This window comes from Callorhinus ursinus, unplaced genomic scaffold (genome assembly GCF_003265705.2).
Source record: "Callorhinus ursinus isolate GAN/ISIS: 27379988/994484 unplaced genomic scaffold, GSC_fseal_2.0 scaffold14, whole genome shotgun sequence".
NCBI lineage: Eukaryota > Metazoa > Chordata > Mammalia > Carnivora > Otariidae > Callorhinus > Callorhinus ursinus.
The window spans coordinates 18573653-18591646 of record NW_027397076.1 but is presented as its reverse complement, the minus strand read 5'-3'; the positions used below and the strand labels follow the sequence as shown (position 1 = coordinate 18591646).

Here is a 17994-nt window from a genome sequence, read left to right as displayed (position 1 = left end):
CCCAGGTCTGCTGACTCACAGGCAAATGCTTTTGGAAGTAACACTGCCTCTACCTAAAGAGAGACCCATTGTTTGAGCCTCAACACTCAGTCCTGCGAGAGGCGTTTTTCCTCTGAAAATAGTCTGCGTCACCATTTCTCCCTTCTGTGTCAGTTGCGTTGAGGGAGGTTGCATGCCGCACGCACTGTGAAGAGGTAGAAAGTGCAAGAGGGGCCAGGAATAAGGTGAGCTTCAAGGAGGAATTTACAGGAGAGGGAAGAACACAGAGAACAAGCTCACAGCAGAGGAGTGAGGGGGGCAGGTGACAACTAGGTGAGGCCAAAAAGTTGCTAATAAGCAATAGAGAGCCATTCAAAAGTTTATTATTTACTCATCTATTTTTTGAGGAGAGGAGGGATGTGGGCAAGTGGTGATTTAGGAAGGTATGGATTCTGTGTTGGATTGGCAATGGGAGAGGTGGAAGGTAGGGTTGTAGATAATACCACTGAGAAACCAAAGCGTATGCTATGCGTCTGAGGTAAAGAGGGACTAGACTAGGCTAATTAAGAGTGAAAAAGGAAAAAAAAAAAAAAGACTTATCAAAAGAGCACCTGAAACCAAGGAAGAACTATGTATAGCAAAATAGGAAAGGTAGTAGGCAGCATTTCAACAAGACATTTCTGGATCTTATGGCTATTTGTGTGTAACTTTTTTTTTTTAAGTAGACTTCATGCCCAATGTGGGTCTTGAACTCACGACCCTGAAATCAAGAATTACCCTACCAAAGGAGCCAGTCAGGCACCCCAGATGAAGAACATTTAATTAGTGATTCCTAATTGGTTGAATGACTAGATTAAATGTACATTAAGTTATATATTAATAGGTAGTATAAAGTGCAAAGTAAGGCAAAGGGTGGTTGGCAGACTATCCTGTTTGTCTTTCAGTTTTGTTGTGAAATAGCGGTTTCCATAAAGTGGTAGAAGGAAAGCAAATCATTGTCTTGGGCAACATTAAGCTGAGAAGGGTTGAGAATAAACTAGATGATAAAATTATTAGTCAAATAGGGGCTAAAGCAATAGTTTAATACAGATAGACGTAAACTCTTGTTCTTTGGGACCCAAAACCAGTAACAAAAGCACAATGAGAATGGAAAAGGTATGTTCTATAAAGTCAGACAAAACATCTCTTGAATCCTAGTTGAGAAAAATGCAAAGGTTTAGAATAAATGCAATGAAGAAGGACCCTCAAGAGAATGAGAGACAAATTAAAGGTTTGGTTTGAACATCAGTGAGGAAAGCCAGGAAATGAGTGTGGATTTTGGTCACCAGCAAGTTTGCGAGCACACTCTGACACTAAGGACAGATAGGAAGTTAAAGGTGATTCCGATTTAGGTACCAAGGTAGTGAAACGTCCAGGAGGCAAAACCGTCAATGACAGAGCAGGAGTGAGGGAGCCAGGTGGCGTGCCTTGTTTAGGATGGAATCAGTGAAGGGTAGTAGCTAAAAGACTGGAAGATGATGGAGGAAATCACGAGACTAGCAATCATGCTGATTAGCATAAAGAGTAACTTAGGTGTAAAGAGCTTTTAAAAGTAAGGAAAATTTAGAGTGCCAACTATAATCCTAGAGACCAAATAGCAGAGAAATGGCATCTTCTACTTGTGACCATGTTGCTGAGCAACACAGTGCAAAAACAGGCTATTGTGATCCCTGTGGGGAACTGCACAGAGCCTGAAGCAAATGGGACTATGTAGGTTCTTCAGGGTTGACTGCAAAAATCATGTCAGTCTTGTGTCATCTCAAAGAGTAGGACAAGCACAAAGTTGAAACAGATAAAGGGGTCCAAAGGCTCTTTAGAAAGGGGCTACCAAAAAAGCAGGAGAAAAAACTGTCATGAAATGAGTCTGAAAAGGTTAGCCTCCTAACTGGCTTCCTAACTTCCAATTTCTCTGTCTCTCCAGAGCAGCCAATGATCCTTTCAGAGGTCAGATTATGTTGCTGCTCTGTTCAAAATCCTCCACTGGCTTCCCATTTCATTCAGCATAAAAGCCAGAGTTAGGCACAGTCTCCCATTATGACTCTAAGCTTGTCTCCTACTACTCTCCTGCTGGTTCACTATTCTCCAGCTACAATGGCTTCCTTGTGTCCCTCAAACTTGCTAAGCATTATTTACGGGAACCTCTCTCAAACAACCAAGCAGTGGGTTCCTTCACTTCTTTCTGGCCTCTGCCAAAATGTCACCTTATCTAAGAGAACATCCCTGACCACACTATGTAACATAGCATCATCCCCTACCAGGTGACCTCGGTCTCTTACTAGAACATAGACTCCCTGAGAGGAAGGACCTTGCTTGGTTCTCCCCAGTCCAGAACAGTAGGAATTCCCCAGGCCAGGTATCAAATATTTGTTGATACAGGAGACGGAGAGACAAAAAGCATGAAAGCAGTTGGCAGTTCGATAATTTTGAGGACAGGAAAAAGGGGGACAAACACTAGGGTAGTGTTCGTAGGAGTCCCAGACTCCAGAAACGTGGTGTGGTTGCACCTACTACTGCACCCCCTCGCCCCCATCACACTTCGTATGTTGGGAACTACTACCCAGTCTAAGTCTCTTAACAGCAAGAAAGTGAAAGATTAACAATTTTAGATAGTACACACTTACCCTCCTCAGAGGGTCTGAAGCTAAATGAGAGCAGGCTTATGGTTAAAAGATTTAGAATACTAGATAAATTAGAAGCATCCTTATTTGAATTGCTAACCTCAGATACCACAGGTCTCCCTAAGGTCCCATTCTCACTTTTTTAATACTCATTCTCAAGCTATTCGTGAAGGTATGACTTAAATATTTATGATCTCAAAAGTAGCCTTACAGAAAAAGATTGCTTTAATATACTTTTTCTTCATTCACTAAGATGTTACCTTAAAGATTACAAGCATCTCATTTTTTAAGACTATTAAGGGAGGCCAGTTGACTATTCATAAGCCATAAACAACATCAGTGTAAAATGGTACTAAAACAGTAGAGAAATATTGGCTGCAATTTTTATTTTGAAGATTGCACATTTAAAAAGGACAAAATGATTTTTCCAAAAAACACAAAACTAGGTAGATCCTATTCTTTCACAAATTTCAAGAAAAATACAGATTATATCCTCAATGTGATAATTTTCATTCCAAATTATTTAGGAAATAAAATGACCTGTTAAATTAATAGGTTATCTATGGAACTTAGAATAAATGTATCTTAAAAGTAGTGAACCACAAAATTCTCTAATCAAAGTATGCTAGTAAGAACACCCTTCTCCTGAGTTTAACTGTGACTCTTCAGTTACAGGAGGTCTAAGCAAAGCATGGGTTACACAACTTAGTCAGGGACCCTCTGCCTCAGTCTCTGGTCTGAGCTATCCTCCAGGAAGCTCATGAAGATTCTTCAGATTTCTCTGTGAAGGATCTGACATCAGAAAAGTACAACAAAGGAGACTTAAAAGTTAAACACCGATTTTTAGGTATTGGTCCTTGACTCAGGATGGCCAGGTGCTCGGGCTGCAGAAAAGAGCAGTAGCTACCAGCCTGGGCTCTGGAGAAGGTGTGCCTTGAGTGTGAATCCCTGGCTTGCCAATGTGACCTAGAGCAAGCTGTGTAAACTCCTCAAGCCTGTTTCCCTGTATGTAAAGTGGCAGCAGTAGTACATGGGGCTGTTCACATCCTCTACACAAAGTGCTTAGCCTGTATCAAGTACTTTGTAATAATTATTTATGTGTGATGATACTCCTCTTAATGCCTAAGAAAAGTATCAGTGCTTACACTTAATGATCTGAAAAGCAATTTGGAAATTATGTGGTCCTTGTAACTCTGACTTAAGAGAATCTCAGGGTCTTCCTGCAGGGAACCCACACCCGGACTTAGGTTACTGATTCTGGAACCAGTTTTCCTAGGATATAGTGGTTAAGAAAGCTGTGCCAAAGACAGATACTGTATAAACACATATGCACATTTCTTAAATTTCCAGTTTGGAACTATTAATATTACACAGCTCAATAATGATACTTTGAATTCAGAGAATACAGATTAAATATGCCTACATTTAGTGTAACATCTGTAGGCTGAAGTGTTTTTCTAACAAAAAGAGAAAATGTTAAGGTAGTTAAGACAAAAAGCATGAAAGTAAACTCCCAATTGAGAGTCTAAGGGACAAAATTATCAGTCTGTTGAAAAGGAAATTACATTATAAGGATAGAGACAATTTCCTTTTTGACATGTACTGATGAGAGAAATACAGGAATACAGTCACAACTTCCCTTCCTGCATGAAAACACTCTTTATGGTATTATAATGCTTATTCTTTAAAAGAAAGATTATTTTTCAAGAACGTTTCAAAGATTATTTTTAGGTAGGTGGTATTAATTATGCTAATAAAGTATCTCTTTTTTTTGGTCTATGAGCACAACATCATCTTTTGAAAATATAAAGCTTGATATGGGATTTGGGCAACAGAGTCTGGACAGTGGCAGAGGTTAGAAGAAAGCAGCAGCTGTGATAGGGGCAGTTCTCTGAACACATGGGGAAGGAAAAATGGCAATGAGCAAAGACTTACAGAAACTCTTTCTTATTCAGTTAATTTTCAAAGGGAACTTCATTCAAAATTTAATCCTAATACATAATACATATATATAAAATCTAACTTGATAAAATGGAAAACATCTCTCATGTCATAAATGTGGTACTTACATAGACTCAATAATTTACTAGTAATTTTTACTAAATGGAAAAATATGGTATTCATAATCACTTAAAGTTCAGTCAGTATTTCAACAAAGTTGCTAATTTATGTTAATAATTTATTATAAAAACCAACTAAGGGTAATTTGATTAATTTTGTTACCACAGAGTTCAGATAATTGCTATTGACAAGTTTGGATCATTTAATGAAAAAGACGTTCTAACAGTTATTGTGAAAAACTAATCTTTTCTAAGACCGAAAGATTACATGCTCATAAGACTGTAGAAATGATCTAGAGTTGCTGTACAGAACGAAGACTATGGGTAGGAGAGTGAGGACAATATACCCACTTTCGGTCTAGGGGCAAGATCATGCATATTAGAACACCGATTCACTGTAACACAACCATAACATTTCAAGTACATTACAGAATTTTCATCAACCAGATTTTTAAAATTTCAAGTAGAAAAAGGTAATTCCAAAATATGATGCTCTGATCAATTTCAATATTCAAAAAGTTCAGTCCCCATTCAGAAACAGATAAACAGTATATTTATTAAATGAGTTAAGACAAATAAACTTTACAAATAGACAAATAATAAAAGGCTCAGTGGCTAAAATAGATGGTAAGCATCATTGAAAGAAATCAACACCATCACGGTATCTCAGTTGGCTTACACGTGTAAAAAGAAATTTTCAAAGAGCAATTTCACAGAAATGAAGCCAGTTTTTTTTTCTTATAAACAAATCACCATTTCTTGGTTCAAAACTGACATCTGTTATGAAAATTACCATATCACATATTTGTAAGATGACAAGGAGTAACTCATCTTCAAAGTGCAAGTAAGTCTATTTACAACCACAAAAAAGGCAATGATGAGGAGAAAAGGATTTTTAAAAAATATACAAAGATTAAAAACATTTGGGATGCAAAATTAAACAATTTTTTGGTTAGAGGATAAAAGAGAAAAAATGATTGAATTACAGATGCTGATTTCAGCTATACATACTATATAATGGGATCCAAGATCTTTTAACAGCTTGCTTGCATTTTTTTCTACTTACATAATGCTCTGGAAATTTCTGGTAGAAATTACAGTGTCTCAAAGAGAGAAATACACACTAAGCATGTCTTGCTACTACTTCATGGATGTCAGAAGACCCGTTTATGGATTAGAGTTGGTGTAAAAAGCCATTGCCTTGAGTTGAAAAATGAATACTGTAAAAGCTCAATACAAATCCTCCAAAGCACATGCACATCTAAATCTTTTGGAAATTACATTCATATTTAAGCATAACCAAAATAAAAAAGAAAACTGAAAACATTTCCCTTTTCTCTATTCCCTATGCCTTGTAGGCTTCTCCAGTTGCTAGGGTCAATTTTTAAGAGTTGAAAAGGTTCTTCAAGATAGTCTAGTCCACCACCCTCATTTAGGGTAAATGATTTTCCCAAGGTCATGCAGCACGTTAATGGCAAAACCAAGACTAGAAACCAGGTCATGACTCCTAGCCTCGTATGCTTTCCAGCATATCATGCTACCTCTTTTTACAGTATGATTCACTATAAATACCTGATGAATAAATGTACAATTACAAATGCTGACAGAGCCAATGTGTTTCTAAGACTTGCAGAGGATTACTGCAAAGGACTGATGGAGAGAAAAAGATTTCCCCCCACCCACCAAAAGTATCAAGCACCATCAACTAAACATGTCTTTGCTAGGTCAGCATGCTCAGATGTCATAGTCCTCGTAAACTTTATGTCAGCCTGAGGATCGTATACCTGGTGAAATCTGGGCCCTAACACAATCCCAGTTCCTAAAAGGTAAAGACAGAGGCAAAAAAGGGGAGAAGTTCGACAAAAGAAACAAAGACTTAAATAACCCAAATGTCTTAGAGATGGGCATTCCGAAAGCATATGGTTAATTATTGTATTTAATTATACATATTTTAGGACCGTTTCCACCTTTTCATATAATCTCATTTTACCTAATTTGTTATTTGGCCACTTACAAATAAAATAAATCTATCAAAGATAATGGTGATCATTATTATTATTTTTTTAGACTGTGAGACTATTTAGACAAACCAAATTCTATGGAGACTATGTCAAATGGTGAAATTGCAATGATTTTCTTAATGTGATTCTATTAGATATTTACCACCAGGGGAATTAAAGCGGTATTTCATGAGGCTGTTACCATCTTGAAATTTATTCCAATTGTGGTTAAAGAGAACAGACTGATGCACTATATATGCAGAATTAAGAAGCTGAAATTTTTTTTAAAAAAAATTGCTGTATATTTATTTAATAAAAGGGCATATTTATGTTTACAAACAAGTTTGAAAAACAAAAGGAAAACATGTATGCTTCTACCTGTTAACCTTTTTCAAAATGCCAACAGCCCTCATGCTGTATGAAGGTTTCTAAGGATTTATTAGAAAAATCAATACAGTTCACTCACAGTTCACCAAGACATCACTGAGCTAACATGTTTAGACAAAAACAAAAAGGACTAAGGTTCTCTTGTAGTTTGATAGTTTGATTTAATTTGATTTGCCTGAAATAACAAAAGCATTTCAAGCATCTTTCATTATGTAGTTGATGTCCCACATTAAACAGTCTACTAAATTCTGAACAAAGGTTATTAGCAAGTTTTCAAAAATTTTAAAAATTAAACAGTTGTTTCAAAACCATTAAGTAGTAAATGTATTTAAGAAACTAATTAGGACAGATGCCATAACTTCATTAAACACCACTGCTCATGTTTTTTTGTTTTCTTTTGTTTTGTTTTTTTGGTTTTTTTTAAACAAAGCATTAGTGTTATCTATTTGGCTATTAGTATTAGCAATTTATCTACAATATTTAACAAGGTAAATTGTAGGCAAAAATTTAGTACAGTTTCAATAGAAACACCCCTTTTTGTTTTCCTGAAAATACAGCAGTATTTGAAGGACTAATTTTTCTCTGCATCAGTTATAAGGAAGCTTCCCATCTATGAACAGGAACAAAAAAAGTATCTACAAACCTTGTAAACAGATCTGTATCATTTATAAACATAAATAATCCAAATTATTAACAGCCAACAGCAGAAATTAAAGCATCAATCAATGATCCAGGGCTCTTTGCTTGTTTGCCCAGCTGTAGCTGTACTCCTCTCCCTCGCCCATCAAGGACCGAGATAAACTAAAGCTCTGCTAACACACTGTTCAGGACCATTCTTAGGTACTACTGATGATCCACAGGTCAGCATATGCTGAGTTACTGTTTATCTGTCAGTTCATTTCTCCCACCCCCCAAAAAGCACCCTCAGTCTGGCAGAAAGCTTTGCTTTTTTTTTTTTTTTAAAAAAATAAATCTACATTCGTACAAGTGTGTCTTCTGTTGAAGTCCAAAGACAAGAATACGATCTTGTCCATCACAATATGTGAAAAGACCCAGTTGCAATTTGTTTCTTGACAATGCAGCTAGTGTGTTAACATTCAGCTTACAATCAGAGTGATGTTTCCAAACTATGTAGTGGGCTTCCTGGGGATGAAGAGGTAGCAGACTTGTTCATTTCTATGGTAAGGTGAATCCCGCTGTCAACAGCATTGTTATTTTTGTTGGGAGAGGGTGGAGGACTGGAGTTACGTTTTGTAGGAGCATCATCTTCAGCATCAGTATCATCAATAAGGGGGATATGAGGCTCTGAATCTTCTATCCTAAACTCAGGATGTGTCATAAAGTTGTGAATCGAACTTCTTGATTCTGGTTTTTCTAACCCTTCATATAAAGAACTACGAAATGCATTCACCACTCGAATCTGTAAATATCAGAAAACACAGAAAGACGTCAGTATACTATTAGCTTAATTTAAAAATGTTTCATTTATGAGTTTGAATCCACAAACAGCTAGGTATGAGTGAATCATATTTGCATGTAATGCAGTGGAACTTGCAATACACTGTAAAAAAAATGAATAATTTTAGTAGGACACTACAGAACAACAAAACCACATACTCTAAGAATTAAGAGTTAGAATTCAAAGTAATACTGAGAAAATCTCATTGTCACTGGCTAAAAATTTAATAGCCATTTTATAGGGCTTTTTTCCCTAAGAAAACAAAAACAAACAAAACAAAAACTTGATCATACACAAGCTTTAGCTGATTTTTAAAATAAAAAAAAAGTAATTTTTGAAAACAATTCAAGTAAGTTAAACAAAGTCAAGCACAAAGGGTTACTATTTATCATGCTAGGAATTAGGGTGTCACCAACTATGAAAAAGCCAAGCAAATATAAGCTGAATGCCACAATGAACTCACATCTACCCCACTATTCCCTTAAAAAATAAAAAAAGACAAAACCCAAATAAATATCTATAAAATGCCATTAAACAGCTATAAATATTTGAGTATATGCCATTTGTCTATAAAGCATTAGTGTTTTTCTCTACAAATATTAAAACTTAAATCACTTTATATACTACAGTTCACTGGGAAGAACAGGTTTAGAACAAAAAACCCAAACCCTCTGGGATTCTTCTGTCAACAATTTTGCAAAAACACAAGGTTTTTTGGTATTTCTGCCCTTAAACATATAGCCCAACCACTCGCCCCCCCCCCCCCCCCGTACAGAAGTCTGCTGTATAGATGAAAAGAGGTTAATGGGTAATTAACGCAAAAACACTGCTGCACACATTGACATTAGGTCTTATTAACCCAGTGTCATACAGACTTTCAAAACAAAAAAAGGGACAAAATCCAAATAGTTGAGCATCTACTCAGTATCAATTCAAACATAGGTCTGCTTTTGCATTGATTCTAATGAATCCTGTTTAGTAATGAAGACATTTATCATAAATGTTAAGAGAAATCACGAATACTGACATTCCAGAAAAATAGTCATCAAAATCATCTCATAAGACAATGATAATGAAAAAATGAACACATTTCTTCAAATGGACATTTCAATGTATTTTTTAAAAAGGTAACATTTATTTATGCCCACCTCTTTTAATTGTATATATCTTAAGATGTACAAGTTGATGATTTGATACACATATACACACTAAAATAATCATGACAGTTGAGCTAATTAACATAATCCATCACTACACATTGTCACCGTGTGTGTGTGGTAATAATAATTAGGAATCCAACCTCTTAGCAAATTTCAGGTATATAAGTACAGTATTGTTACCTAAAGTCACCATGCTATATATTACATCTCCAGAACTTACTGGTCTTGCATTAACTGAAACTTTGTACCCCCTCATAAACATTTCCCCATTTCTCTCTACCCCTACCTAACCACCATTCTACTCTCCATTTCTGGGAGTTTGACTATTTTAAGACTCCCACTTCTGGGAATTTATCCAGAGGATTAAAATCAGGTTTTTGTTGTTGTTGTTGTTGTTTTAGATTTATTATTATTTGACAGAGAGAGACACAGTGAGAGAGGGAACACAAGCAGGGGGAGTGGGAGAGGGAGAAGCAGGCTTCCCACTGAGCGGGGCTTGATCCCGGGACCCTGGGATCATGACCTGAGCCGAAGGCAGACATTTAATGACTGAGACACCCAGGCGCCCCTAAAATCAGGATCTTGGAGATATACCTGCACTCCTTTATTCCTTGCAGCATTATAAATAGCCAAGATAGGGAGACAACATTAAGTATCCACTGACAGATGAACAGATAAAGAAAATGTGGCATATATACATACAAGGAATTTTTTTTTTTTTTAAAGATTTTTATTTATTTGTCAGAGAGAATGCACAAGCAGGGGGAGCAGCACAGAGGGAGAAGCAGGCTCCCTGCTGAGAAAGCCCGAAGCGGGGCTTGATCCCAGGACCCTGGGGATCACCACCTGAGCTGAAGGCAGACGCTTTACCGACTGAGTTAACCCAGGTGTCCCTACATACAGGAAATATTGTTCAGCCTTAAGAAGAAGGGAATTCTGCCATTTGGAACAACATATGCTCAGTTCTGATTAAAACGGATTAAAATATCTCTCCTCAAAGCTGTCTTCCGGCATTTACCAAGCCCTGTCTGCAGTAGGCTGCTTTACTTCTTGCTCACTTAGCTCTATAAAGAGTATAGCATGGTGAAGTGAGGAAGACAGAGGTTAAAGGTCTGGGTGTGAATTCCAGCTCTGTCACCTGCTAGCTGAGAAACCCGAGACAAACCAATTTCCTCAACTATAAAATGGGAAATAACAGTGGTACCTACCTTCTAGGGTTGTTATGGGAGACTCATTAGTGAGTTAATACATGTGCCAATCTAAAACAGTGTTAGTTCACAAGTATCAATGTCATGTCAGGGCTTGTCACACTTTAATGTGCATGCAAAGCACCTGGGGATCTTGTTAAACTGCAGATTCTGAGTCAGGAGGGGCCTTCAGTGGGTCTGAGATTTAATGTAAAGTCTGGAACACAATTATACAGAAATAGAGTAAAGACAGCATACCGACAGCATACCGAAGGTCATGGGACAATCTCCAAATGAAGAGTCAATTATTCAAAATTTTGCTGAAATAAAAATGAATACACACACCACCCATGAGATAAATCTGTCTAGAAAGTTTAACATGAAGCTAATCATGAGGAAACAATGAGATCCATAACGGAGGATGAGACAACTGGCCTGGTTTCTTTTTAAAAAAAAAGTCAATGTCATAAATAAATAAATAAATGTAGAGAAAATGGATCAAAAATGCTATAATATAGGACATTTTGGGGGCAACTGGAGAAATCCAAGTAGGGACTGTATACCATAGAATGAGATCAATGTTAAATTTCTTGGATGTGATAATACAGTATGATTATATAGGAGACTTATTTTTAGGAGGTACATGCTGAAGTATTGAGAGATGAAATGTCAGGATCTTTGTCAATTACTTTCAAATGGTACAGAAAAAATGTATATACTAATATAAACATATATATAAACAGATAAGGCAAACATCATAAACTATTAAGAAGTGGTAAATCCAGGTGAAGGGTATTCATGTATTAATCTTTCCACTTGTCTGTTGGTTTGAAATTTTTCAAATATAAAATTCTGAGGGAGTCTTCCAGGATAAGTTTCATTTTGCATCCTTCTTTTAGGATATACAGAGACTCCTGCCCCTACTGTCCACTCCAGTTTCATCAACACCTGACATTTTACTACTTTTAGTGCCTATCACTGAGGCCCTGCTTTCCTCAACTGGTACATGTCCTACCAAAGGTCAGCTTGGAAGTTACTTTCTTTGGGTAATTTTTCCTGACTTCCCAGAGTGGGTGACAGACTCTGTTGTAATAGTCCATGTTTCATTACCATGTAGAAATTCGCAACTACTTTTTTGTTCCTATACTAGACTGCCAAGTCTGGACCTTCTAGCACAGCCTTGGCATACGGTAGGCCTTCTGCAAGTGTTTACAGATCACAACTAAAGAAACATTAATTAGTAGTAGGAGATGAAAGGATGAGTGGTAATAAGCCCTCAAGAGCCAGGAATGATGTGAAATCCATAGATACAGGGAGGGAGGGATGTAACTGGGACATTAGCTGTCCTAGGCATAACGCCAGGCAATTTACATACACCATTTCATTTGGGTAAGGTACAGAACCACGGTAATTTTTAAAAGGAAGATTCCTATCTGTCCATGTATGTAAATTTAACATCCTAACAGAGTTGTTTTGTCCTTAGAGTACTTGTTTATTCTTTGCCACACATCATGCTGCCTCTGCTTATTAGCCATGGACAAGTCATTTAAACTTCCAGTTTTCACACCTGCAAAATGGGATAGTGGTTCCTGTTCTGCCTGTTCTACAACACTGTCAAAAATGACAAATGAAAATTACTTAAGCAAACAGTGAACAAACAGGCACTGAGTAAACTGTCCTCCTTAAAATAGCATTGTTTTCTTCTTCAGTTCATCCTCTCTCCAGCTTTCTCGTTTCCTAGTCCTTAACTGTCAGAGGACCAAATGGAAAAGATGGGTCTCTACCCAAATACAAGATAAAGCAGAGGTATTCCAGCTGATTTTGGGGATGGGGTGGGTTTTTATCTTTACTGCCTCCAATATTCTGAGAATCTACCATGAAATCTAGACTGTATTGCACAGTAAGGATGACAAGAGTTTAAAAGGCTTTTGGGGAATTTGCCGTTTACTAAAAACCCGAAAGAAGATATATTATTCTAGTCAATTAATAGAAATTATGACAGAAGAAAAAAAAACCATAAATACCACAGAACTTTTAAGTTTACACAGGGACCGCTTCTCAAAAATAAATAAGTAAATAAATTCAAAGCAAGGCCACAAAATCTAGGCTAAGAAGGCAAATAACTGGCTATATACTGAGATCTTTTCTTCAGGGTACCAACTTAACTTTGCCAACTGAACAAGATAAAACTCAAAACGTTAGATTCATTTTTAGCTTTAAAAATGTAATTTCTCAGTTCTGTTAGATCAGTTTCTCAAATCACATGCTTTTGGAAACCATGCAGGATGAACGTGTTGAAAGGCATATACTCAAAAATTTATAGTAGTTTCACAAATTCTAAGCTACCATTTTATTCCCCGTATTAACTATCAGAGTTAGCACAGAGACGAGCTCACGGATTTCCTATCTCATCTTTGGCTGCAATTGTTTGACCTGTTATCTAGCCCTCTAAGAAATAAAACAACAACAACGACAACACTTTGAGGTCTCAATCCACTTTACGAAAAGAAAGCTTTATGAAAAGCTTGAACGATGAATTTAAACATTAAGGAGAAAATGAGAACCGTTAGGTGTGTGAAGTAGGAAATGTTAATTTCATGCACTTAGGAACACACACTCACACCCCACAGTAGTAGAAGCAGTAGAAGAGGAAAACACTACATGTGTAGGGGTAGAAATATTTGTTACATCATGATGCTGGCTGGCGATGGAGGGTTGCCGCCTTAGAGCCCCCTGAATGGAACTTCCACTCTGGAAAGCATTCACTACATCCATCTGCAAGGAATCAGAGATTGTGACAGCTTGCTCAGCAAGAGAGAGAGAGAACAAGAGAAAGGACCATCCCAACTATAAACATATAAAAAGTAAAGAAAAAGGCACTTTTTACAGAGCAGATAAATAGGCAAGAGTAGCATTTTGAGATGAAGGTTGGGGTGGGAAGCTAGGAGAAAAGGAGCTGAGGGGCATATAGACACATTCCTTCACCATCAGTTAAAAACTTTCACTCATTCCAGGCACCAGTATTATTTTTCAAAAGAGTAAGTTTTGTGGGTTGGGAAGGCTAGAAAGGAAGTTAAGGAGCGCATTCAGACCTCCTCCCCAGGTCCCAGAGCCCTGGGCCCCCACACTCCCACCGCCGTGCCCACCGCCGGCCGCTCGTACCTCTCCGCCAGGCCCATACCTGCGTCTGGATTCTGTTCAGGCCTCTAAACCACAAGATCTGGCCGCGCCGTAGCTCCCTTTCAGCATGGTCGATCTCTTCCACGTCCTCCGCAAGCTCCTCCTCCGGGATTTCTTCCTTTTGTGTTCCATGACCAGCTTCTTTTAGGAATTTTAAACGGCTAGTTGGAATTGTTGAAATAAGCTACAACACAGGGGAAAGAACTTAGAAATAAATCAAAACCGAGTAAAATTAAACCAATCAACCGTAACACAAAAGGCGTAAGAGGTCTGAAGTGTGGCCAACTGTTGTCACCAACAAGGCAATGAGATCCTGTCCGTCAGGCTTGCTTTCTCAGAGCAACAACAACAGAATAGGTTCTTTTCTCAACTACAGAAAAGATTTCAGTTTGAATGGTAAAAAGTTTTCCTGAGGGGAAATAACCTGATTACAGCTTTCATATTTTAAGTAAGACATTCAAGACAGTAAAGTACACAAATATGCTCTGATATATATATTAACTTAAACTCACATTAATTATATTTATTTAAAATAAAACAAAAATGGCAAGTGGTCTTTTTGGATACAAAACAAGTTCATTTTTCATTAGTGCTGAAAGAGTTCAATGAGAAAAAAACATACCAAATCCAAAAAATTGTCAAGGTTAAACTGAAAATAGTTTTTTCTGCTTATTAAATTTATTTGTTTTTACAAAATGAAACTCTTTAAAACTGGGTTAATACTGATTGGTCATGACACCAAACAGGAACAGATGCCCCAGGAAACACAAAGAGGACAAAAAATAGTAATAAATATGTATCAAACTGTAAATGTTAACAGCCATTCCTTCAGGAAGTCAGGCTCATCAGGAGGAAATAAGCACACAGAATGAGAACTGCTTAAAGACCTTCTAGTCCAACCACCGCATTTCACAGAGGTGGAACAGGTCTCCTGACAACCAGAATCAGTGCTCCTTCTACCAGGACACACGTAAAATCAACAATGTCAACCAAAGCCAGGAGCTGATCCCCGTTGGGTATGCTGGCTGTTCTGAATTTCCTCTTCCTGAAATTAGCCAGATGGTCTGGGAGGTTTTGGGGTTCTCTTTTGCCTACGAGGGAACATTATGAAATAACCAGAACGGTAATCAATGAAGAAAGGTGGCCCGAGTACGGATCCTAATACTTAAAAGAAGATCTCTATTAATGAGTCATGCAACAGGAGTAAGAAGAGAAACCTCAGAACCTAGAAACACAATTAAGAAAAAGGTAAGATAAAGGCACATAAAGACTGAGTTAAGTTTCAGTAAAACCTGAACAAACGTTTGCTTAGACTGACTTGTAGAACGACAGTACATTAGCTCACACCGGCTGCACATCATAACATATGTTAACTCTGATTCATGATTAGTACAGACTATCAGTTACTTTTTCCGTAATGGTAACGGACTTAAAGTGCACAGTGCACACACCGTCACCAGTTATCTTTTTAAACTAATGACATGCCTTCGTAAGTCAGCTGCCTATGCCAAATACGAAGTATATCTCATTTTCAGGCATTGCATTTTATACATATATTGTTAAAGCCAATCAATCCAAAGAACTGAAAATGTCATTGTGTGGCCCATTTATCCAGACAGATACCACTATTTTTTACGGAAACATTCTCTAAGTGAACTGAAACTTGAGCTTTTTTTCCTTAGCTGTATTTTGGATTAAATTAGATAATAAAATGATGAAACATCTGAAGTATGTAATATTGTAATATTTTTGTAAAAATATTTACTCTGAAAATGCTAAAATAGTTCATAGAGCAAAAGACACAGATACCAGCGTCTTAACCAGTTAAAAATGCATCCTCTTAGTAACTGTTGTAAAGCTTGTTCTAAAAAACAAATTAAAAAACTATGTAAGAAATTTAAAGTGTTTTATTACGCAGGCATAACCATCACAAACAATAACTTGAGAACAAATACTACATTTAAAAAAACCCCATATCGCTGAATGCCCTTTCTTGACCCAGAAGGGCAACCACTTAGAATTAAGTAACAGAACTGATTAAGGAAAATACACACTGGAAATTAAAAAAAAAAAAAAATCACTTTAGGTTTGAACAAAAAATGATGAGCTTTTTACCTGGCCCCAGAGTAACGTTCCCATTCCTAGGAATATTGACCATAGCCACTGTTCTATTGAAAGTTCTGAACAACTGAAAGGTTTTCCACCAAACTGCACAATTATTATCTGGAGGAATAATCAAGAGTAAATTTATTTAAATCTTTTAAACTTTACATTTCATACACTTCAAAAATTACCCAAATCTGTATCCTTTAAAACTCAAGCTGAATAACGATTATCCTGATGGTGACGTGTATTATCATAGTCACAGGTGAAAATAAGACAAATGAAAATAAACTGAAATCTCTGCTTAAAATTTAAAATGCATATGTATTTCATGTTTAAATTATGTTCAGTAAAAACAAACAAAGTTCTCCTGATCAGGAAGATAACTTTACAGTTTCCAATATGATCCAAGTAACTATATTCCCTTGTATTTAGTGTAATTCTCTGAATAATTTATGCCTTTCCACGAAAGATGTGTACTTTTGTGGAAAATACCATATATTATGAAACGTGAACGTGATAATATATCAATCTTTCTTGTTTTCCTCCTACACAGCTGTTCATTCTTAATTCACATTTAGATGTCAGGACAAATATGAATGGTAAGAGAGGACAAGCAATTTGCAAAGTTCTATGAGATACGGTGCTTACTTAGGTGGTATACCCTCAGAAATGTGCTCTCCCTTACAAATAGAAAGAAGACCAATGACCAGCAGAGATGAAATCCTTAATACAGTGCTTATGCTTCTCTCCTTACTTTCAAGGACCTAAAACCGTACATAGGAATATTAAGAAATATCAATATTCACCTTCTTGTGAGTCTGACAGACTTCTCTTGGATATGGCAGTCAGTAGCTGCCTAATACTGAAGTTGAAGAGAATCAATTTGGTATCAACATTTTAAAACTTCTTAAGGTATGAACTCCGTTCTTTGTAGCTGTACTAGATTTCAAATTCAAGTGATATGTATTTGTCATTTCCACTGTTTTTCAAAGTCAAGATTATTTGTACACTTGTACAGATGGAGTCCCAACTGTTTTTCAGTAACCCAACCAGTCAATTATAACTAATTTGGCAGTTTTGCTTTGATTTTAATAGAGGTATCAAATTAAAATAATTTTCTTTGGTAAACCAAGAAAACAAGCATGAAAGCTCAAACATTTATTTCTGTGAGTGTTTTCCTTTTTTTTTTTTTAAATTTAACCTTTATCTTTTGGTATAATAAGGACATGAAAGGCATATATTAAGATGCTAGGCAAATAATCCATGATTAATATGATTGGAGTGATTCAGTTTTGTAAGAAAAAATCATCTTGCATTTTAGAGTTGTAAGGAATAAACTGTCTAATTACTTGTGGCATTTACCTCTAAGAACAAGAGACTAAATTTCCACATACTCTTTAATATATACCTTAGATCAACATGATACTACAGAATTGTGTAACTGGGCACAGATGCATTTCCAAAACGTGTGCTGAGGGAGGCTTGAATTAGGTGCTATCTTCTAAAATTGAGAAGTAGCTGTATTAAACAGAGTCCAACAAGTTTCTTAACTGTAGGATTTCCCAAAGCCTTTGAGCTGTTAATTAAAAAAATAAAGAAAGAAAAGGAAAAAAAAGGCAGCCGGCATTTGAGTATTTCCCTTTCAGGGAGTAAGCTCAGAGTTTCACGTGCATGGTCTCTCTTAATGCTTCAGTAATTCTGTGATGTGACCTCATATTATCATCCCCATTTCACAGATGAAGAAATTGCAGCTTGTCAGAGTCACACAATGATTTGACCCCATGATGGCTGACTCCTAAGTTTATACTTGTAACTATAA

The 17994-nt window shown here is 36.7% G+C and overlaps 1 protein-coding gene across 3 annotated transcripts in view; it reads right to left on the bottom strand.

Moving 5' to 3' along the window:
* Nucleotides 1-5226: 5226 nt before the first annotated feature.
* ATP2B1 (ATPase plasma membrane Ca2+ transporting 1) overlaps nucleotides 5227-17994 on the bottom strand; it is a 122466-nt gene continuing 109698 nt past the window's right edge. The window contains exons 19-22 of one of the 3 annotated variants that reach the window (XM_073900527.1): nucleotides 16185-16292; nucleotides 14071-14253; nucleotides 13578-13664; nucleotides 5227-8503 (exon numbers count right to left, since the gene is read on the bottom strand). In XM_073900527.1, the coding sequence (XP_073756628.1) occupies nucleotides 8192-8503; nucleotides 13578-13664; nucleotides 14071-14253; nucleotides 16185-16292 (690 nt within the window). In that variant the 3' untranslated portion in view covers nucleotides 5227-8191. Of the gene's footprint in view, nucleotides 8504-13512; nucleotides 13665-14070; nucleotides 14254-16184; nucleotides 16293-17994 lie in introns of all 3 variants that reach the window. The other 2 variants (XM_073900528.1, XM_025882349.2) reach the window with 2 other exon arrangements.